At 43.8% G+C, this 23,152-nt stretch overlaps 1 protein-coding gene and 1 long non-coding RNA gene across 2 annotated transcripts in view; both read right to left on the bottom strand.

Moving 5' to 3' along the window:
* mxg (myxovirus (influenza virus) resistance G) overlaps positions 1 to 23,152 on the bottom strand; it is a 305,424-nt gene that overhangs the window by 178,175 nt on the left and 104,097 nt on the right. The window contains exons 4-14 of the mRNA XM_056251113.1: positions 18,667 to 18,777; positions 17,877 to 18,031; positions 17,655 to 17,793; positions 17,343 to 17,541; positions 16,609 to 16,687; positions 16,387 to 16,509; positions 14,602 to 14,734; positions 14,336 to 14,482; positions 14,126 to 14,202; positions 13,816 to 14,025; positions 13,499 to 13,732 (exon numbers count right to left, since the gene is read on the bottom strand). Of these exons, the coding sequence (XP_056107088.1) occupies positions 13,502 to 13,732; positions 13,816 to 14,025; positions 14,126 to 14,202; positions 14,336 to 14,482; positions 14,602 to 14,734; positions 16,387 to 16,509; positions 16,609 to 16,687; positions 17,343 to 17,541; positions 17,655 to 17,793; positions 17,877 to 18,031; positions 18,667 to 18,777 (1,604 nt within the window). The 3' untranslated portion in view covers positions 13,499 to 13,501. The remainder of the gene's footprint in view (positions 1 to 13,498; positions 13,733 to 13,815; positions 14,026 to 14,125; positions 14,203 to 14,335; positions 14,483 to 14,601; positions 14,735 to 16,386; positions 16,510 to 16,608; positions 16,688 to 17,342; positions 17,542 to 17,654; positions 17,794 to 17,876; positions 18,032 to 18,666; positions 18,778 to 23,152) is intronic.
* LOC130085377 (uncharacterized) overlaps positions 18,965 to 23,152 on the bottom strand; it is a 40,556-nt gene continuing 36,368 nt past the window's right edge. The window contains exon 3 of the long non-coding RNA XR_008807139.1: positions 18,965 to 19,013. This is a non-coding gene — a long non-coding RNA (uncharacterized LOC130085377). The remainder of the gene's footprint in view (positions 19,014 to 23,152) is intronic.

The raw sequence follows: 23,152 nt of genomic DNA, 5'->3' as shown, positions 1-23,152 counted from the left end.
CCATAGGAATTTTCATCTGCATGTTGACTAAACCTTTGGAGGGACACACACGATGTGGTTTTGAACATGCAACCGCTACAACCCACTATAAAGTGTTGGTCTGGGCAAATCCAAAGTTAGTCACTAGTGCTACTGATTACTATCACATTCAGATCATTACCGCTGTTTTGATTACTTACTTTATGTTTATTTATTCTTTTAAATTTTTGTTTTCATTATTTATTTATTTATTTACTTTTCCCACTTTGATAATAATAGCAGTCAGCTATTCCCCGGTCTATTTGGTCATCTATATGATTTAATTTAATTTACTCTCTTGTTCGAATGTGGTTCCATTTCCCATTGGGCCCAGAAAGGAAACAGAGACACCTTTATTTGTGATTGTGCTTACTTTCAACAAGTGCACTCATTTTTGTGACCCTGCAACACAGGTAATTTCAACAATTTACTAGGGCACAACTATAGTCCAAAGGATTGATAATAAGCATAATTGAAATAGGAAAGCTGTCCTTTTTCTCCCCATCATTCACTTCGTCAAGCCGTAGTGAACCACTACTTAAGTCCAGAGAAATAATTAAGTCGTAAGAGCCATCTTAAGTCATTTATTTAATCTCGGCTATGCCCTTTCCAGGAAATACTCTCGGAACCACATAAGTCTTAACATCCACAGCCAAGATGATAAAGATAAAAGAGACACATCACTAGCTAGATACACATCACTAGCTAGATACACATGAAACACCCAACTTTATGCTACATATCTAGCGAACCCATTAAACCGTGGTTCTGAACTTTTAGGGTCATGCATTAGCCTCTCACCACAAGTATGACCAAATGTCACAGAGCCCCTGCTTCACCTGACCGTAACCTTATAGCTACCACAGACTGTGACAAAACAATGGACACTATGAGAAACCACCTCTCTACCCCGCCAACCACCCACGAACACCGTCTGCACCCAGCGACAACCAGTGCCCCTGACACCCTACGTCAACAAGCACATGCTGCGTGCACAGGACAACATTCAGCGTTCTGCACCTGATGCCATCACTGCGCCAAAGCTTGTGATGCCACAGTGCAAAAGGGGGGGTCATGCCAACGTACGCCCTGGACGCACCACGTGCTGCTCAGCACCAGAGACACTTGCAAGACACCGAAGCAAGTGGCATACCGGCATCCTCAAAGCGAAAAGACTGTCCGAGCCAACCGAGGACGACACTCGCTGAAATTTTTCCTCCCTTTCTCTTTCTCTCTCCCTTTCACTTTTACCAGGATGATGCTGTGGTTCGCGATGCCTGTGCCTCCAGCCAACCAGAGGACAGCCGCAATCGGACATCTCACCAGGTCCGACAGCAGGCATCGTCCGGAGAGGACAACAACTCCTGATCACCAACTGCAGGAACCACACCCAGAAAGTGTGTGTTCGACGCAACCCCCGCAACGTCTACAGAGCACCTCACCCCAGCACAGCAGCCAGCTGTACAGCTGGACCCGTGCCCGAGGGACAGAGGACTCCCTCGCTCACGCCAAGGCCAAGGCCGAGCACATGCTCAACCAACTTGATAAAATGACTGTCACACAAGCGGACTTAGGTGGACACAACCACCGTTTCAAACGGTTCCTGGGAGCTTTGCTCGGAGCCGCCGCTGCTGTCAGAACTCTGTTAAGCATTGGTATGCCCAGTGCCAACGCAGCGAACCATGTGACTGAAATTCGGACTGAGGTCCCACAGCTAAGACTGCAACTCACAACACAGAGTGCATCCCTGCAGACCATCGGAAAGACATTGATGGGAACTGTGGTAATTCTCAACATTCACAGCGTTCTGCTGAACCAGACAGTAAAATCCATGAAACAGCTGTTTACTGTCTTCCAGAAAGACTTTGCTCAAACTCCGCTGGTCACAGCCCCGGACGGGGTGGCCTACCACATGACCAGCGACACACCGCTGCACCTGGCCCCACATGTGCAGCCCACGACCAAAGACATTCACTATCTCTGCCCTAGTAAACCCTTCCTCAAAGACAACACTGACGGAATCTGCGGTTTGCAACCCATGATCAGCGACACACGCTGCCTTGCAGAAGCCAAGCCTCGCACGCAAGTCACCGAGATACAAGCAGAGACTGTAGGTGACAGATGGCTCGTCAACACTCCCGTGCGAACAGCTACGCTCACTTACAACCAACATGACACTGCCACCCGTGTCACCTTGCTCAAACAGAGCGTGTGGTTTCAAGTACCGAAAGGTGCCATCCTCCACCTGGATGACCTGACATAGTTCCATCTTCCAAGCAAAGAGTACAGATTAGAACTGGAAACCCCATCCTTCGTCAGGAACCACACTGTCACCCTAACTCCAGAACGGGAATTGTGGTTTGCAAAAGGGGGTCCCAGTGAATTGACATTGCTCCTATCGACACAGCCCTCCAAGCTGTGTCTCGACTGCCAGTCTTGACTCCCGCACCTGTTGTCCAAGCCTGGACCGCAGCCGACACTGCGCGTTGCATCTCTACGGTAACCGGCCACACTCTGACACTAGGTTTGGCCTCCACTCTGCAAAGGAGACTCAACGAGATGCAAACATCTTCAGCCAAGCTCACGAAAGCCGTGCCTGAAGGTCTCAGACAGCATCCCCGGAAAAGGGGGTGCCAAGCCAGAGACCACGCCGAACCCCATCGAGCTGAGCCCTCAGCTCTAAGCTCCACCTGCCATCCTACTTTCCTGACTTACCTACCATCTGACCAATGTGACGGTTTAACGAGGCCGCCCACACGGGTCCTGCCAAACCGCCAAAAGGGGGAATGTAGTGATAATCAGATAGGTAATCGAGCCAGCTCTGGTATGTGGGAGGGAATTAACTAGATTCTAATGTAGTTAAGTTCCCCTTTAACTTCCATTCATGAAACAAAGGGGATAGTGTTTTGAATTGATTAAATCATTGACTCTGACTCGCACAATGCAGCATCTTTCTCTAATGAATGAACAACGAAGTGCTTTGCTTACGAGTCGAGCCGCTCTGGACATGTGACTCGAGATAAGACCTCATGGGTCTGACCGACGATCACGGGGTCTGCTTGATTTGATCACTTCACAATGCTGCCTGAACGCTGAAGGACAATCACACATTGATTGCACACACACACACACACAAATGTCCTATAATGTGTATATAAATGTATACTGTATAACACAGAAATTGGATCCAACCTTCCGGTATGCATGCATATCTAATTAGTCTTGTCTTATTCTATAGATGTAATTTTAACTGTTCTGTAACTTCGAACCTTAAAGTGTATTTCTAAAGAAAGATTCTATAACTCTCCCTTCTTGCTAGGTCATAAAACTTTATGACTCCCAAAAGGAATTCCAAGGGAAATCACAGCTCCCACTTGAATTCTGATGAAGAAAGGGGAATAGCCTCTGCAATCTTATATTGTCTATAAGTATAACCACTTAAGAAATGCATAAACATGAATTTGATATTTCCTAGGTCACGGTAGCCGGTATTATGGCTTTATAATCGTGTGAAGGAACATTAAATGCTTATAAAATGCATATCCTATGTAACTCTGTATTCCGATAATCTTCATGCGACGTGTCTGATATGTCTGTAATTCGCTCAATCTAACGGAGCCGAATTCCGATAGCATGATGAAGTAAGGTGCATTATTTTACACATTTCATATTTCAGGAGCCAAACGGCTCAAATGCAATCTCCACATGAAGTGGGCATCCCCCACAGGACAAAGGGAACTGTGTCCGCTTCAGATCCGCGGACGGTCATGTGTGATTCGCGCAAACAGAGGCGTGAACCTAAGTGTCCTTAAAGAGACGCGCCGAGCTTCCCTTGTGCTCTGCTGAAACCCTTCTGAAAGCTTCCTGAAAACTCTCTGCCTAAACTCCCTGGCTCTTCCTGCTCTTCGTGGCTTCATCATGTGACTCCTCGTGCGTCTGGACCTCGCCTTAGTGTGATGATCCATCGTTTCTCTTTTTGTTTTCTTCAAGTTTATTTTATCTTTTTCGAAGTCTCCTCTGTTCATGTCTGCTCGCGAAGAAAATGAACACAACCAGACTGGCAAGCTTCACCTACAAGGACATTCAAACACGCCGCGCTCGCTGGACGAACCCGAACGCTCGACATCCACCTGACAGAGATACACGCACACGCCGTTTTCAGATCGGTCACACCCAAGAGCGCCTCTGCAAGTATCCGTCTTACTATGCTTATTTAAGATCTGTTGAGTCTTGTTCTAATTCAAAAGGTTCTGTGTCTGTGATGAATTGTACCAAGAAGATCTCATCTTCTCTCTCTCTCTCTCTCTCTCTCACTCCCAATCTTGCGCCCTCGCAACCTCTCTCTCTCTCTCCTATGTGTACTCGTCTGTCTCGTTAGTTACTGTTTAACTGTACATACATGTATCCTGTGTTCAAATGTAGAATTCTGTATCCGTAGTTTCAATTATTAAAACCATATTCTTGATTGATCCTGAAGTGCTCATTTACAAGTCAATGAAATGAATATCTCGCTAAAAAGCTTTACAAGTTGTTACTATATCAGTAACGTAAATTTTATAAACACGAGAAAATTAATGTTCACGGCCGGAACATTGAGATTTCTTGGAGTTTATAAAAAGGGACAACCTTGTTGAGAAGTTGGTTAGTTAACCTTATGGCTGTTTGCTGGACAAACCGATTGTTTGATAACTAAATTGATTCCCTTAAAGTTGTCTCATATAATCGATCTGTAATGAGACCATTGATATATGAATGAGGAATTATAATTCGTTATGATTTACCATTCATATATACAATCGATCTATTTTAAATTTCGATAATTCAACTGTAATATGCAATATATTAATCATATACATGATTAATTATTAAAATTCCCTATGCATAATTTGAGCTAATTAAGGCACATCTCAATGTGGCTACAATGCGCCGGAGTCAAGCTATGATTCCAGCGATCTGTAACAATCCCGTGTGCAGCGGCGGCGTTGACCGTACATGGAGCGTCGGTTTGGGGTTAACCCAGAGCATGGTGGGATAATTGTGTCAATGAAGTTGTGTTTACACCGGCACGCGCACGCCCAGTGTTGGTGAATGGTCACGTGATCCGCGTTTTCAGTCGTTTTAATGTGGACGGAGATCAATTCTAACACGCAGCTAAAACGCTGGTGTGGACGGAGATCGTATTCGTTTTAATTATCCGTTTCTAAACTAAAACGCAGTAGTGTGGATGGGGCCTGAGACTCTGAAACACTGACCTCATCCGGGCAAAATGCTGGAATTGCAACCACCTGGGCTCTGATGAATATACGCAGTAGATAATAGCCCCATAATAGCATAGCACCTCAGTAAACAACAAACACATAGCCGTAGCTACAACTGTGAGTAGACGAGTTAGCACAGAATAGCCAGTTGTACTGAAGGAAACGGGGCAAAATAACAGCATAGCACATGTACGTAACAGCATCGGTCGCTGTAGCGCATCCATGCATGTACATAACGCAGCATAAGTCGCCGTAGCGACAGAACTGCGTAGAGACAGAAACTGAGATGTACAGTTCGATCAGGATGGCTAGCTGCACGGAAACGGGGCAGCATTACAGCATAACACATGGTAAATTGCACATCCGTGCACGTACATACATTCAGAAACTGTGAGTATGCACAGTAGATTAAGATAGCTAGTTTTGCACTGAAAGAAACAGAGCAAGAAAATAGCAACACGCGTCCTTATACGTACATAAGTGCAGTGTAGTCGCTGTAGCGACAAACTGAATATGCAGTTAGATAGGATAGCTGGTTGTTGCACTGAATGATAGAGGGCAACATAACAGCATAACACATCAGTGTGCACATTTTAAACATCCTTGTGTATAATGCAGCTCAAGTTGCTGAAGCGACCGAAACTGCATGAATATGCGTACACAATGGTCCATTACATTGAAGGGCAGCATAACGCTTCAATATCTACACAGCTGCAATGCAAGTCGCCGTAGAGACGACTGAGACTATGCACAAGCATAGTTACATTTTTGTGTACAAAAAACACAGCGTCAGAGGCATAGCGACATCGACTGTAAATACGTAGTTAATCGGAATAGCCGGCTGCACTGAGGATACAGGGCAACATATAACGGCATAAATCATAGACACATATCAATGTACATAACACAGCGTCTGTGGCATCGCGCAACAACTGGGACTACACAGTAAAAGAGTAGCCAGTTGCACTGAAGGATACAGGGCAATATATAGCGGCGTAATAGTTACACATATCAGTGCGTTGTGTGTACACAGCGTCAGTTGCATCGTACAACAATTGTGAATACGTAGTGATCAGAATAGCCATTTGCACTGAAGGATAGGGCAAAATATGACGGCATAGATCATAACACATATCAGTGTGTAGTGTGCACAAACACAGCGTTCGTTGCATCGCACGACAACTGTGAATACGCACTGCGTAGTAATCAGGATAGCCATTTGCACTGAATGACACAGGGCAATATATAATGGCATAAATCATTACACATAACAGAGTGCGGTGTGCACAAACACAGCGTCAGTTGCATCGCACGACAACTATGAATACGTAGTAATCAGAATAGCCATTTGCACTGAATGACACAGGGCAATATATAAGGCATAAATCATAACACATATCAGTGTGTAGTGTGCACAAACACAGCGTTAGTTGCATCGCACGACAACTATGAATACGCACTGCGTAGTAATCAGGATAGCCATTTGCACTGAATGACACAGGGCAATATATAATGGCATAAAACATTACACATAACAGAGTGCGGTGGGTACGTAACAGCGTCAGTTGCATCGCACACGAACTGTGAATACGTAGTAATCAGAATAGCCATTTGCACTGAATGACACAGGGCAATATATAAGGCATAAATCATTACACATATCAGTGTGCAGTGTGTACAGCGTCAGTTGCATCGCACGACAACTGTGAATACGTACTGCGCAGTAATCAGAATAGCCATTGCACTGAAGGATACAGGGCAATATACAACGGCAAATTCATATAGTGTGCAGTGTGTACATAAACACAGTGTCAGTTGCATCGCGCAACAACTGTGAATACGTACTGCGTAGTAACCAGAATAGCCATTGCACTGAAGGATACAGGGCAATATACAACGGCAAATTCATATAGTGTGCAGTGTGTACATAAACACAGTGTCAGTTGCATCGCGCAACAACTGTGAATACGTACTGCGTAGTAACTAGAATAGCCATTGCACTGAAGGATACAGGGCAATATACAACGGCAAATTCATATAGTGTGCAGTGTGTACATAAACACAGTGTCAGTTGCATCGCGCAACAACTGTGAATACGTACTGCGTAGTAACTAGAATAGCCATTGCACTGAAGGATACAGGGCAATATACAACGGCAAATTCATATAGTGTGCAGTGTGTACATAAACACAGTGTCAGTTGCATCGCGCAACAACTGTGAACACGTACTTGCAGTAATCAGAATAGCCATTGCACTGAAGGACACAGGGCAATATATAATGGCATAAATCCTTACACATAACAGTGTGGTGTGTACGTAACACAGCGTCAGTTGCATCGCGCAACAACTGTGAACACGTACTTGTAGTAATCAGCATAGCCATTGCACTGAAGGACACAGGGCAATATATAATGGCATAAATCCTTACACATAACAGTGTGTAGTGAGTACGTAACACAGCGTCAGTTGCATCGCGCAACAACTGTGAACACGTACTTGTAGTAATCAGCATAGCCATTGCACTGAAGGACACAGGGCAATATATAATGGCATAAATCCTTACACATAACAGTGTGGTGTGTACGTAACACAGCGTCAGTTGCATCGCGCAACAACTGTGAACACGTACTTGCAGTAATCAGAATAGCCATTGCACTGAAGGACACAGGGCAATATATAATGGCATAAATCCTTACACATAACAGTGTGGTGTGTACGTAACAGCGTCAGTTGCATCGCGCAACAACTGTGAATACACACTGTGTAGTAATCAGAATCGCCATACAGGGCAATGAATGCTGCGGCGGGGGCTGGGCGCCAGCCACCGGGAAAGCATTGACTGCTATATGAAATGGTATAGCTCGTCCGCGGCATCATGCACGGGGACATTGATAGCCATCTCCTCGGGTTTCCCCGAGCTTCCGCTCTGCGATGCGTCTCCCGTCTATGAAGCGGGTAATAATGTTGGGGAGAGAAGCTCTTTTGCTGAGACATGTAATGTACCTTGTTATTGAAACAGAACACAGCGGTTTCAGAAACAACACATTCTCGTCGAACTCTGGGCGGGAACACGCCCTCTTCGCACGGGTCCGACGAACACGTCCCGCGCTCTTTCCTCCCTGACACGCACATCAGGAGCGCTGTTTTTTTTTTTGTTTTTTTTTAGCGACTTCCTGAACTGCCTCTCGCTTCAGCTTTACGGCCCGCGCCGAGGCCACCTTTCCGACGGCAGCTCCTTGGGCGCTGTCCACTCCAGCACCATATCTGCCACCGCCTCAGTGAGAATGGCCATAAGCTCCGCATCCAAAGAGGCGAGGGCGCCTTCAGACGGAGACTCGGACCATTGGCGTCGTCATCGTCGTAACCGGACGAGATAATTCCCGTGCTTCCTCAAGAGGGCGGTAAATGGCCTCAAGAGTAACTCACGGGCTCTGCCACGTGAGGATGGCGTGGACCTTGGGCCGACGTCAGCGCCTCAACAGAACCCGCGAATGGAGATCTCTGCCGTCTCCCGGTCCGCGGCTCGACGGCGGTAGACTGGGGAGAGGCAGGAGACACAAGGTCGTCGCTACGTGTAACGGCCAGCCTTGCACGAAGGATCTGATGGGAAGCTCCTCACAGGCGGGACATCCCGATCCCTCGAGTGCCGCCTCTGCGTGGTCCCGACCCAGGCACAGCACACAAGTTGTGTGCGTCCGGGGATTCGATGGGTCCACCACACGGGCGACAAAGAGACATAATATAATCCACCGGAACGCGAGAGGGGAATTAAAACTCCTTAATATACTCCGCTCTGAATGCGTACATCAACGGTGAAAACAGACTCGAGTGAAGAAAAAAGATTCTGAGGTTTTTGGCGCCCGCCGTCACCTATATTGAGCAGTGTCAGCCAATCAGGTGATGGCGGGACCGCCATTGGCTATTTGCAAGCAAAAGAGTTATTCTATCAGACTTCATGATTCGAGGAAAATGGATTTCCCCATATGTAATGTCGAGAGACCGACTCGATAAGGGAACTCAAATTTAGAAGTATTGTGCAAAGTTGTTTCAGTAATTCAACTTAAAGGTAAAACTCGTATATGGACTCATTACATGCAAGGTGTATTACATTTTCAAGCCTGTTATAGTTATGACTATATGGCTTACAGCTTATGAAAAGTTCACATTTATTCTAATTTAGAATTTTATTTTTATAGCTGAAATATCTCACTTTGCATTTAAGTTGAATTACTGAAATAAAGTTTTGCATGTTATTCTAATTTTCAAGTTTCACCTGTAAACAGAAGGTGATAACAGAATAAATTAAAACCAAAGCATGATTTAGAAGTAATCATTTTTATTTACAAAAAAAAAGTGTTACACAGCAAAAACAATGTACAACAGGTGTATACAGCCTAAAAAAGTGCATTACAGCACCTGAAGGTGTTTTTCCCTTACCAAAAAAAAAACTTTATGGTGTGTAGCCAGTGATAGTGCAGTTTCCTACACTGTAGTCAAAAACTTCATTAGGCCTGTACGTGCATCAAGACCCTCGGCCTCTACAGTGGATGACAGTGCCCCGTCAGGCTGGTTGAAAGTACCCGTAGTCCATTCTTCTCTGAACTCATCACCATTCATTTCACAGAGGTTATGCAGAACACAACATGCGACCACCAGGGATTTGACCTTGTGTGTATTGCAGTCATTTCGTTTTAGCAAACACCTCCATCTGCCCTTTAGTCTGCCAAAAGCATTCTCAACCACCACCCTGGCTCTGCTTGTTTTATGGTTGTACACAAGTTGTTGGGGTGTCAGTCGTCCGTTGTCGGTGAAAGGTTTCATCAGCCAGCTCTTCAAAGGATAGGCTGCATCACCAAGGACATAGTACCCCACATCATGTCCACAAATGTTCTTGGTTACATCAGGTAGTAACAAACCCCGATCCACTAGGTCCCACAATCCTGACAAACGTAGCACTCTGGCATCATGCAGGCTCCCTGGCGCTCCTAAAAAAACATTCCAAAAGAGGCCTCTTCCGTCCACAACAGCCTGTAGGATGATCGAATGCCAGCCCTTCCGGTTCAAGTACTCTGTGTGGTACTCCTCTGGTGCAAGAATGGGGATGTGTGATCCATCAATTGCACCTACACACTGTGGCAAACCCCATCTGCACTCAAAATACGTCGCCATTTCTTTCAACTTTTCACTGTTTGGTAACTGGATAACTTCTTGCATGAGTACCTTCTCAACAGATGAGCAGAAATCGTGAACACAGTGACACACAGTAGCAACTCCGACTCCAAATAAATGAGAGATATGCTTCTATACTCAGAGTTGGTCGCAAGTTTCCACAGTGCAATGGCGATTCTTTTTTGAATGGGTACACAATGTCGGTAGTTTGTGTCATGTCTCTCCAGTTGGGGTTGCAATCGACGACAGAGGTACAGAAAAGTATCCTTAGACATCCGGAAATTCTTTATCCACTGTGCTTCGGTGAAAGTTGGAACCACGCTGTCCCACCATTCTGTTGTTCTAGTGTGCATCCAAACCGATCGCGAAACACGACGCATTCGATAGTACTCCCATATCTAAAACACACATAAGTTGCAAAAAATAAGTTGATGTAATCGATAATAACATTATTCACAACTCTTGTTAATTTTGGTGGATTAATTTCTTACCAATCTTGTTCTTTCTGCCCGATGGCGCGCGTTCGTCCCATCCATCTCACGGTCAATGTCCACTATAGCTGATAACAAACGCTGTCTACTTTTATATCTAGCATTACGAGCTTTCTGAATACGCTTTAGTATTAATGCTCGTCTCTTTTCTGCCGTTTTGTTAATTACCTCGTTAGTAAACCAATAGATCGCACACAAAAGCAGCACAGCTTGAATATCCTCCATACTCAAAACAAACGCGTCGCGCAGACTGGGAGGGAGGAGCAGTCGCACGCAGTTCCACGTCACCAGACTAATTTACATAATCTTCCCGGTACTTTAGACCGCGGTGTAAACGCAGTAGGCAACCGGTCTGGGGCAAAAAAAAGTTCCTATGAAAAAAGTTCCTGGGACAAATAGTTCCTGGTAATTGCGATGGAAACGTGGCTATGGAAACACAATAAGAATGGAAACTAAAATATAGTATCGTGCTACAGTGCACATTATATCATCAGCAGTTCTGGCGCCTCAGTCCCAATACTGTAAAACTCGACGTACATTCACATCACATGTTAATGCCGCGGTAGAGTTACACTCACAGCAGGACACTGCACTTATTCGCAATCACAAAAGTTCATTATTTGCTCGTGCTTTAAAGCTTTGCCGGGTAAACATTTGATTGGAGTTCTGTTCTTGCACTTTCTCTGAGCGTGTACTGAAGTGCGCGCGCACTTCAGCGCCAAACTGGATTTTTGTTGGGTCAGACCCATCTGATAGCGATGGGGGGCCCAGACCGAGAGAGCTACATGGAGCTACATGGAAACAAATCTGCACCAAACAAGCCACTTTGCAATTTTGCTGTTTTCATGAATACAAAAGTTGGGTGACCCTCACCCTAGACTAAAAAAAAGTTGGATGGCCCTCCCCTCAACAAAGAATAAAAAGACATGACCCTCCCCTATTTTCCTCCGATGGCCCTTTCCATAAATACCGAACGGTCCCATTGAATAATAAAGGTAATGGGTGTGAAGTTTTCGGACAACATGCACAACACAGTTTAGCCAACTACAACACCGGCCCAACTAACCAATCTGAGCCCATTGCCTGTTTCTGAGGGAGTGGTTTCATAGAGTCAGGAAGTCAGCAGTCGTTCAAATGACAGAGGAGAAAGCGGATTACAATAAAGGTGAAATTTATGAAAAATAGGCTTTTTAAAATAAAATAAAACACACGAAGACATGTTATATTGCACCCCATAAACCCCAACCCCCCACACACACACACCCCCACACCCGTTGGCTGGGTCTCCTATCTCGCACCAGGTGTCCAGGATTCTTATCAGACATAGGTGACAAGGCAACCCTAGCTCTAGTACAGTCTAAGTATACATGACTAATGCCAATGTGTTAGTCGGAGCTCTAAAACATCAGTCTTCAGTCTCTGCTCCACCTAAGCTGTATTTTAGTCTGTTAAACTTATGAGTGTATATTTGTGGTGTTAAGGAATAAAAGTAATCTACTAGAGTTAATCATTTCAGAGTAAGTCAGAATAAATTCAAATGTAACAATTTATTAATATTCAGATAAATGTATCATGCCAATTACATAATCAATTCAAAGATAATCAATACAAAACATGAAATGTGCAGAAATACAGAGTAAAAAATACATAATACATAAAAAGACATAATGCTGAGTGTCTGGAGTACATCTGGGGCTGATCTGACTACAAATCGTGCCTTGAGCCTCTTGCAATATTTCTTTACATACTCAGACCTATCTCTAAACTATTAAAACCTTTGTCATCTTTTGGAATGAGACCAGTCGCACTGAGACATTTTGAATGTCACTAAACATATAGAGTTGTATGATAATTGTTCACGTTAAAACCTATTGATTTTTTGGGTGAATTTCAGATGTTCTCAGCATATGAAGAGAAGAGATGGGGGAAGAGGGGGTGAAGGAAAAGAGATGTAGATAAAGACAATACTGAGGTGATCAACATAGTGTGACTGTGCCTTGGATGGGGACGCTAATTTCGCAAGAGAGTTCAAATGTTAATTTTCAGAAAAGTCCTTTGATTTCTCAGAGTATACCTTCTCTAAGCCAGATGGCTTGACTCCAGTCTTACATACTCGCTAAACTACAGTGATTGAATGCTATTCACTCCATCAGTGAACACAATCTTATACATGCACTGCCATAATTTTCACTGGCCCTCAAAAATTATAAATATATATATTTTTAAATTGTAATTTTTTAAAAATATATTTTTAAACATTTTATATGAGTCTAAAAATTATTAAATGTCAAGTTAAACCTAATCTTAATTTAGACATTAACTTGTAGATAACGCACTGACGCTTTTAGCTATTTTAGAAAACAAAATGTATCGGCCCTGCTTTGGCCCATTTTGTGAGTAACATGGAAACAATCAAAAAGTATAAGATGTGGGTTAATGTATGTATATTTTAATATTCTGAAGAACATTTTATTTTTATAGCTTTATTTATGGAAAATGGATGATTGTTTAGAAGTTGTCTGATACATTATAAGATTTATATTATGTATTTTCAGATATACCCTCTAGTTAGTAGAAAAAGTGTTAAGTGCTTCCTGAGCAGCACTCAAACGATCCCGGCGCTCTCGTAGTTCTTTGCGCCTTCTGCTGACATCAGAGTCCTCAAACAGGAGCTCACTCACATTTGCCCCATCCACTAAACACAACATGTCAGTAGACAGGAGCTGAGCAGTCTGCTTCAACATGAAAAATGAGATCATCATGGGCAGTTGGTCAGCCATTCGCTGCACCACAATCTGAAAGAAAACAAAGAGATACTAAGTTACTTCCACATACACTGCACTGATATTTTTTTTTTCTGAAAACTAAGAAGATATACCTCATAATACGCCTCCATCATTTTACTGTACATGCAATTTTTGGTAAGAAGAGGTAACTCCTCTTCTGAAAACTGCTCATTTGTAATCTCATTCAATAACTTCAAGTAGATGGGATCTTGAGTGTAGACCATGTTTTCCATTTCAAACTGCTCTAACATCCTCTTCTCCGTCTTTTCTTGCTGGGTTAACTGAATGTCGTTGATTTTGTCCTATGGGCAAAATGAAAAAGTCAAAGGAAAAAGTAGAGAGGAAAGAGGAACTTCTGGATTAATTTTTTTTATTTTTCCACCAATTAGGAGCAATATTTACCTTAGCAGTCTTTTGAAGGACAGTGTAGTTCCTGAAACACTGACTCACCACGTCAGTCAAATGTGTGATGATGATGTCTATAGGAGAAATACATCAAGTCAAGAATACAAACAGCCACATTTGTTAAAACTATTAATGTCATTAAATTGGTGATCTAATCATTTGGATGGAGGCTCTCTACAATAACCATAAAGTCTTTTGCGATGGTACCTTTGATGATGGCATTGAGTAATTCAACGGCTGGCTTCTTAAGGTTGGCCACATGTTTTTGCAGAAGCGACTCAAACAATCTGTAGCTACTGAAGCCAAGCAGTTCCCTCCCTCTGTTAGTCTGGCTCAACTTTTTTGAATCGCTGACTTGTTTGGAAAAAAAATTGATTTCTTATGAAATTAACTGACTTTTTCATTTTTATCAGAACTCTAAGAAAACAACAACAACAGTGAATTCATAGCTGTAGCATGTTGTAAATACTGACAGGTTGTTTTTGTGCTGTTAAGATGATCATTCCACTTCTTGAACTCCGCCCGAAGCTGGACAAACAAGTTTTCCTTACTCATCTGTTCCCCTGATGATAAAGAGTCGATTTGATCACTGAATCTTTTTAGGGTCTGTGAAGAAAGAAAAAAAAGTTTCATTAGCCTTTTACAATATCATGCAAAAGTGAATCTTCTGAGGAGGTAAAAGAGGTATTATCTGAACAGAGAACATTTTCAGGGGCTGTTCACACAAGGCACGAGACAATAGTGGATTTAAACAGAATGCACCTTGCTTTTCAAACATTTACTTCTTTTAACTTGATGTAAAGGTAATTGCAAAAAAAATAGTGTCACACTTTGGATTTAATATCTTCTTATTCTCTTTTTCCTAAGAAAAAAATATTGCAATTCAAACTTTTTTTTGTGAGTTTGTTATTCTGACTTTTTTTTCTTGCAAACACAAAAAAATGTATGTCGCAATTATTGACTTTTTTCTGTATTCTGTTTTTATATTTTTAAAGGGCTGCTAATTATATGGATGAAAGGATCTGTCTATTTCACAAAATGCATATTAAGAACTAGGGATGGCCCGATACCATTTTTTTTCAAACCGATACGAGTACGAGTATTTACATTTGTGTACTTGCCGATACCGAGTACCGATACCGATATTTCTACCGCAAAAGTAATAGGCTTCCAGAAAAGAAGACGACTATTTTAGAACACAGGTTAGAAGACTGTTTTTATTTTCTTCTCTGCTTGTTTTAACAAGTCTAAAAAATAAATAAAAATTAGTAAAATAATAAATGTATTAACACACAAACCACTGTTAATTTAACATAAAAGCAAGCAGGCTACTGCGTGCATGGTCTGGCATGACTGAATGCGCGCAAAGTGCGCTCCCTTAATAAATCCTAAAAGCTGACAGTTCATCGCGATCTCACACATCTCTGTTATTATCAATGAAGCTGACTGCACAATCAATCTTTCATAATATCCACACTTTGTTTGTTATAATTAGAGGATTTGCCAGCATGCAGAATTCAGCACTGAACAAAAAAGTCCGTTTTGAGCGGTGAGGGGAGTCTATCTTAAATGCTTCTGATTGGCCATTGCGTTCCAGAAATCAACACATATGTCTGTGATTGGCTACATCGCTCAACGCTGTAACCATGTTATGAATAGAAACTCTGTCCTGTAAATCGTTTCTATTTTGTTGTAGTTGTTCTTGTTGCTTTTCTGCAAGAGATTAATAAAAATCTTTTAGTTTTTATGTTTTATTCATAGATATTTCTAGTTTGCGGGAGTCCCGCGAATCGTTTTATTCTCCCGCACCCGCACACACAGAGTGAGTGCATTACCGCCCGCGCGCGCGCTCGGCCATCAGATCTATGATGCGTCTTCAGATGTTTAATTAGATTGCTGGTGTTAAACGATGTACTTTCTTTCCCTCCTCTCGACACCTTAGCTGAACATAACTCACAGTCTGCCTTGCTGTTGTCATCATCCCTTATCTTGAAATGAGCCCAAACCGCCGACATTAGCCTATACTTTCCTATGCCTCAGTTCACCTCGACAAAGCACTCGCGGCGGCCAGTTTCGTTTTGCAAAATGTACGTGGTATCGGTGCGTGGTATCGGCGAATTTTTATGAGTACGAGTACGAGTATATTAGGACAGTATCGGCCCGATCCCCGATGCCAGTATCGGTATCGGGCCATCCCTATTAAGAACCCCTAATCATAATTCTCTGAAGTAAGAAGATGTGATGACTTGAGGTCCTACTTCAACGAGGAACTGTTTGGCTCCCTTAGGATCTTCTGGTGGTCCAGTCTCGCACTCCTTAAGCTCATTCTTCACTTCCCACAACTTTTTTTTAATCTGCTGATTGAGCTGTGGCAGTGATTTCTGACAAAGATAATAAACAATTTGGTAATAGTTTCTCACAAACTACAAATGCAGTTCACCAAATTTAGGACTTTTAGTTTGAGACATTTACAAACTTACTTTGATATGATCAACAAGATTCTGAGTCAGCTTGACAGCAAGACATTTAATAGTCGCTTTATCCTCATTCAAGAGATCTCTGTAGAAAAAGAGAAGGCACTTAGTTTAGATGAGGTTTACTTTAGCTCATATAGCCTGTAGCTTGGCAAACAGGTATTCTTGAAAAAATAATAATGGACAAAGTGAACATCACAAAAACCTAACAAAAAATCTTTTTTTTTAGGTTTTGGGGTTGTAATACCACATGACATTTTACAATATGAACTAACTTTGCCTTGTCAAATAAAGGTGAAATATATCTGAGACTTATTGACCTTGATACAGTCTTAAGGTTCTGCAAGGCTACTTTCTGTGATGATAATTTTTTTTTTTTTTTTTTTTTGCATGTAGTTTATGCCATATGGCTATATGATTTTGTGGACAAATTTTTTCCAAGAATGTTAATAAGCAGCGAAGCTGACGTCTTGTGAAAATATTTTTTATAAAAGAAGTATTACTAAAAGATTATGCCAACAAACTGCTTAAGGTGTTCTTTTCATTAATTTCATTCTTAAGTTTTTTTATTTATTATTTGTTTTACTTATATCAGGACAGTTGTGTCATCCTGAATGTTTTTGTTGTTGCTGTTGTTGTTGTTGTTGTTTTTGTTACTTTATGCACCTCAAAACATAAAATGAATTTGAATTCAGAAATGACATGCTAAAAGTTTAATTGTATTCTTTTCAGACTGTAACCTGAAATGGTCATGGTTTTGGAAGAAATCTCTCTCTATTGCTGTCGCCTCCTCCAGAGGAATGTTCTCATCGATCTGCTGTTGTCCTCTACACTTCACCATGATGTAACCTTTGCGGAGATAAATCACTTTGTTGTGGATAATGTCCAGAATGTTCTTCTCTGTTCCCCTGTCTATGAGATCTGGCTTGGTCAAAATGGCTGTGAGAATGAAATTTTTTTGTTGTAAAAAGTGCATTTGATGATTTAAAGTCCTCAAATATTTTGATATTTGATGTTATTAGATGTTGTGTGTGGATCATCTGCTTCATTACCGACAGTTCTTCTGCCCTCAGGATCTACTTCTTGTGCCATTTTTAATGCTTCTGTTGTTGCAATGTCATTGTTACAAGGAACCACTACCAGGTTTATAGTCTCTTGCTTCTCAATAAATTTCATAATCAGATGTTTTATCTGCAAGACATGAAGATGTAGTTTTAAAACTGGATTTCTATGGTACTAAAATGTGGTGCGTAAAATCAGATTATGCTCCCTACCTGATTTCCAATATCTTGGGGTTGTCCTTTTACTGGAACTCTGGCAATTCCAGGTAGATCGATCAGTGTGAGGTCACACACATCTGGTGACATGACCTCTAATGTGATGAGTTCATCACATATTCCTACCCCTTTTCCTGCCAGCTCATTCTGGGCTGTACAACACACACACTGCAAAATTAACTGTTTATAAGCATAAAATCATCCTTTAAAGCAGCATGAGCCTGAAGCTTCCCTTTAGCTCTTTAGATAGAACAGCCTTCTAGTTGACTCCAGTGGACATCTTCTTCAGCCTCAGCTCCAGTGGACATCTGGACATTTGGACTCCCTCCCCCACCCCCTTACAGCGCCCCTGAACACTCAGTGGGACTCAGAATTATTTGTTTCTATGGCAACACTTTCAATGGCAAAATTAAACTGCAGCCGTCAGCGGTCACGTGGTAAGTCAAAGCTCTCAGAAAATTCTGAGTTGTAATTACGAGTTTCTACGAGGACATGGGTGCTTTGTACAAGTCGGAATCTCGTAATTACGACATGGCACGTGCATGCACCTATCCCTTCATATAACAGGATGTTGCTATGCAATATGAGTTCTGAGCAGTGATTAAATGAACTGGAATAATACATTTAATTGACTGAATCATTATCCAAGACAACAGCATTTAATTTCATAAGACAAAACAAATTTTAATATTTATTTACTGATTGTGACTGCAGCTTGAGATTTTAATCTCTATTTTATGTTCTAGTAACTCTGAAAAGAAAGGAGTTTTCCTGCAGATTTACTTACCTGCTTTAACATGTTCTTCAACTAATGAAGGATCTTCAAATTCAAATTTCTTCAAATCACAAGTTGAATGTGCTTCCTTTCCATTTGCCAATTTGCTGGGTTTAACAAGACCTGCAAAATTTCATAATTTAAATTCAGTTTTAAGATTGATCATTTCGAGTGATCCATGAAACCATCAAAAACCATCAAGTTAAGAACGCAAAACAGACTGCAAGCAGTTTATAAACCTGTAACAAATGACGAATCCACATATTCAAATATCTTCTTACGGTAGGACAGAACAGCCTTCCAGTTGACTCCAGTTACCTTCTTCAGCCTCAGCTCCAGTGGACATCTGGTGACAATTCCTATAACAAACGCAGTTCAGTTAGCAACCAAGAAAACGTCTCGGGTTACAACTGTAACCCTTGTTCCCTGAGAAGGGAACGAGACACTGCGTCGATACGACACATTTGGGGAACACCCCCTCTGGTTGAATAAGCCCTCACGACCAAAGGTGAAGGCAAACTGCGCACCTGATAGGCCATAGATCTGGCCTGAACAATCCAATTGCTGATGGTTTGTTTGGACGCGCGAAGCCCATTCTTGGGCGACCCGATACACACCAGCAACTGGTCTGACTTCCGCTATGAAGAAGACCTCTCAATATAAATTTTTAAAGCTCTGACAGGGCAGAGCAAATTAAGTCTCTCCTCATCCGCCGTCACGTGAGGTGGAGGATGAAAAGCCTGCAGAACTGTCGACCGTGCCACATTCAATGGTATTTTAGGCAGATAGCCCGGCCTGGGATGCAAGATAGCCCTAATATCGCCTGGAGAAAACTCCAGGCACCCATGAGATAATGAAAGCACCTGAAGATCTCCTACTCTCCTCAGAGAAGTAATGGCTAGCAAAAAGGCTACCTTGAGGAAAAAAGTTCTTGGCCTCAGCCGACTCCATAGGTTCGAAGGGGGCCTCGACCAGCCCTTCGAGAACCACTGCCAGGTCGCATGTGGGAACTCTGGTAGGAGCTGCAGGTCTCATCCTCCAAGCTCCACGGAGGAAACGTACGACCAACTGATGTATCCCCAGAGGCCCATCACCCAGCGGAGCGTGGAAAGCCGCAATGGCAGCCACGTACACCTTGAGTGTGGACGGGGTAAGACCAGCCGAGAAGAAATCTTGGAGGAACTCCAGCACTGAAGCCACCGGGCAGTTAACTGGATCCACCTCATGGTCTCTATACCATACGGTGAAAACATTCCATTTTAGGCCGTACAATTTCCTTGTGGAGGGAGCTCTAGAGCTAAGTATGGTCTCGACTACTCCTGCTGACAGGCCGGCCTCTTGGTACTGTGCCCCCTCAGGGGCCAGACCCACAGTTTCCATAGCTCTGGCCGAGGGTGAAATATTGAGCCCTCTGCCTGCGTCAGGAGGTCCCTCCTGATGGGAATCTCACATGGAGGGCCTTCTAGGAGTGATATTATGTCGGAGAACCACACTCGAGCCGGCCACAACGGGGCTACTAGTAGTAGACTAACCCCGTTGCGACGGACCCTCTCTAGAACTCCCAGGCGCAGAGCGATCGGGAGGAAATGCGTTCAGGCGCAGCCTCGGCCACGTCTTCACCATGGCATCCAACCCCAGCGGGGCTGGATGTGTGAGGGAGAACCACAGTGGACAGTGGGTCGTCTCTCGAGATGCAAATAGATCCACTTCCACTGGGCCGAACCTCTGACATATTGATTCCACCCCCTCGGGGTGGAGTCTCCATTCCCCGGGCCTCAGCCCCTGCCTCAACAGGATGTCTGCTCCCTGATTTTGATCCCCTGGGATGTACACTCACCGGCCACTTTATTAGGTACACCTGTCCAACTGCTCGTTAACACTTAATTTCTAAGCAGCCAATCACATGGCGGCAACTCAGTGCATTTAGGCATGTAGACATGGTCAAGACAATCTCCTGCAGTTCAAACCGAGCATCAGTATGGGGAAGAAAGGTGATTTGAGTGACTTTGAACGTGGCATGATTGTTGGTGCCAGAAGGGCTGGTCTGAGTATTTCAGAAACTGCTAATCTACTCGGATTTTCACGCACAACCATCTCTAGGGTTTACAGAGAATGGTCCGAAAAAGAAAAAACATCCAGTGAGCGGCAGTTCTGTGGGCGGAAATGCCTTGTTGATGCCAGAGGTCAGAGGAGAATGGCCAGACTGGTTCGAGCTGATAGAAGGGCAACAGTGACTGAAATAACCACTCGTTACAACCGAGGTATGCAGCAAAGCATTTGTGAAGCCACAACACGCACAACCTTGAGGCGGATGGGCTACAACAGCAGAAGACTCCACCGGGTACCACTCATCTCCACTACAAATAGGAAAAAGAGGCTACAATTTGCAAGAGCTCACCAAAATTGAACAGTTGAAGACTGGAAAAATGTTGCTTGGTCTGATGAGTCTCGATTTCTGTTGAGACATTCAGATGGTAGAGTCAGAATTTGGCGTAAACAGAATGAGAACATGGAACCATCATGCCTTGTTACCACTGTGCAGGCTGGTGGTGGTGGTGTAATGGTGTGGGGGATGTTTTCCTGGCACACTTTAGGCCCCTTAGTGCCAATTGGGCATCGTTTAGATGCCACGGCCTACCTGAGCATTGTTTCTGACCATGTCCATCCCTTTATGGCCACCATGTACCCATCCTCTGATGGCTACTTCCACCATGTCACAAAGCTCTAATCATTTCAAATTGGTTTCTTGAACATGACAATGAGTTCACTGTACTAAAATGGCCTCCACAGTAACCAGATCTCAACCCAATAGAGCATCTTTGGGATGTGGTGGAACGGGAGATTCGCATCATGGATGTGCAGCCGACAAATCTGCCGCAACTGTGTGATGCCATCATGTCAATATGGACCATACTCCCTGAGGAATGCTTCCAGCACCTTGTTGAATCTATGCCACGAAGAATTGAGGCAGTTCTGAAGGCAAAAGGGGGTCCAACCCATTACTAGCATGGGGTACCTAATAAAGTGGCCGGTGAGTGTATGTTGCTCTGAGAGACAACAGTCTCCCCTGGGACCATAGGAGGATCTGATGCACCAGTTTGCATAGAGGGCGGGATCTCAGACCCCCCTGATGATTTATATAGGCCACCACTGACATATTGTCTGACCTAACAAGGACGTGTTGACCTATGAGGTCTGGCAGCAAACACCTCAGAGCTCGGAACACCGCCAACATCTCCAGGCAATTTATGTGCCAGGAGGAATGATGGTCCTGCCATAGACCTCTCGTAAAGCGGCCGTCCGTGACCGCGCCCCAGGCCGTGAGCGAGGCGTTTGTCGAAACGGCTTTCCGGCGACATGCCGCTCCCAACACAGGACCTTGGAACAGAAACCAAGTTATCTTCCACATAGATAGGGAACGAAGGCATCTGCGCGTAACCCTGATCATGCGGAATGGGTTCCCCCTTGGGGAAAACCCCTTGGTTTTCAACCACCACTGCAGGGCCCTCATGTGCAGCAGGCCAAATGGAATGACGTTGGACGCTGCTGCCATGAGCCCTAACACTCTCTGAAAATGTTTTACAGTGATGGCTTGGCCAGCTTTATCCTGGTCACCGTGGCCAGGATGGACTCGATCCGTGCAGGAGACAATTGTGCCCGCATCGTGACTGAGTCCCACACCACTCCCAGGAACGTGGTTCTCTGGGCTGGTGCCAACACGCTTTTTTTCATGTTGAGTCTCAACCCCAGGCTCTGGATGTGGGCAAGGATGATATCTCGATGCCGAACTGCCAGCTCTTGTGACTGGGCCATAATAAGCCAGTCGTCTATATAATTTAGCACCCTGATACCCTGAAGCCTCAGCGGAGCTAGAGCGGCATCCATGCATTTGGTAAATGTGCGAGGGGAGAGAGCTAGGCCGAATGGAAGAACCCGATATTGGAACGCTTCGCCCCCGAAAGCGAACCTCAGGAACCTGCTGTGAGATGGAAGGATGGAAATGTGGAAATATGCGTCCTTCAGATCTATCGTGACAAACCAATGCTCGGATTGAATTTGGCTCACGATGATGGGAATAGTGAGCATCTTGAACCTGAACCTCCTCAGAGACCGATTCAAGTGTCTGAGATCTATTATTGGACGCAACCCCTGTTCCTTCTTGGGAACTATGAAGAAGCGGCTGTAAAACCCGGACTCCCTGTCCGGTGGAGGAACACGTTCTATGGCCTCCTTTACCAATAGGGAGTTTAGTTCTTGTTCCGAGCCTGCTCTGGGTCGACTGCAGCCTGTACCCTTTTTGAATGGTGCGCAGGACCCACAGAGAAATATTCGTTAGATTTTTCCAAGATTTGTTTTCGACCCCCTGAAGCGGTTGTCCGGCAGGGTTTAACCGAAAACGATTCTCAGTGTGCTAACGCGAATGCTGCCTGGCCGTAAGCCTGTGGGGCAGACAGTGCAGCGTGCAGTGCACTTGACGGCGGGAAGCCGAGATCGATTT

The sequence above is a fragment of the Rhinichthys klamathensis genome, unplaced genomic scaffold, assembly GCF_029890125.1.
Source record: "Rhinichthys klamathensis goyatoka isolate OS25496 unplaced genomic scaffold, OSU_Roscu_1.1 h1tg000076l_1, whole genome shotgun sequence".
Lineage (NCBI taxonomy): Eukaryota > Metazoa > Chordata > Actinopteri > Cypriniformes > Leuciscidae > Rhinichthys > Rhinichthys klamathensis.
The sequence above is the reverse complement of the archived record's forward strand: the minus strand, read 5'-3'. Positions and strand labels throughout refer to the sequence as shown.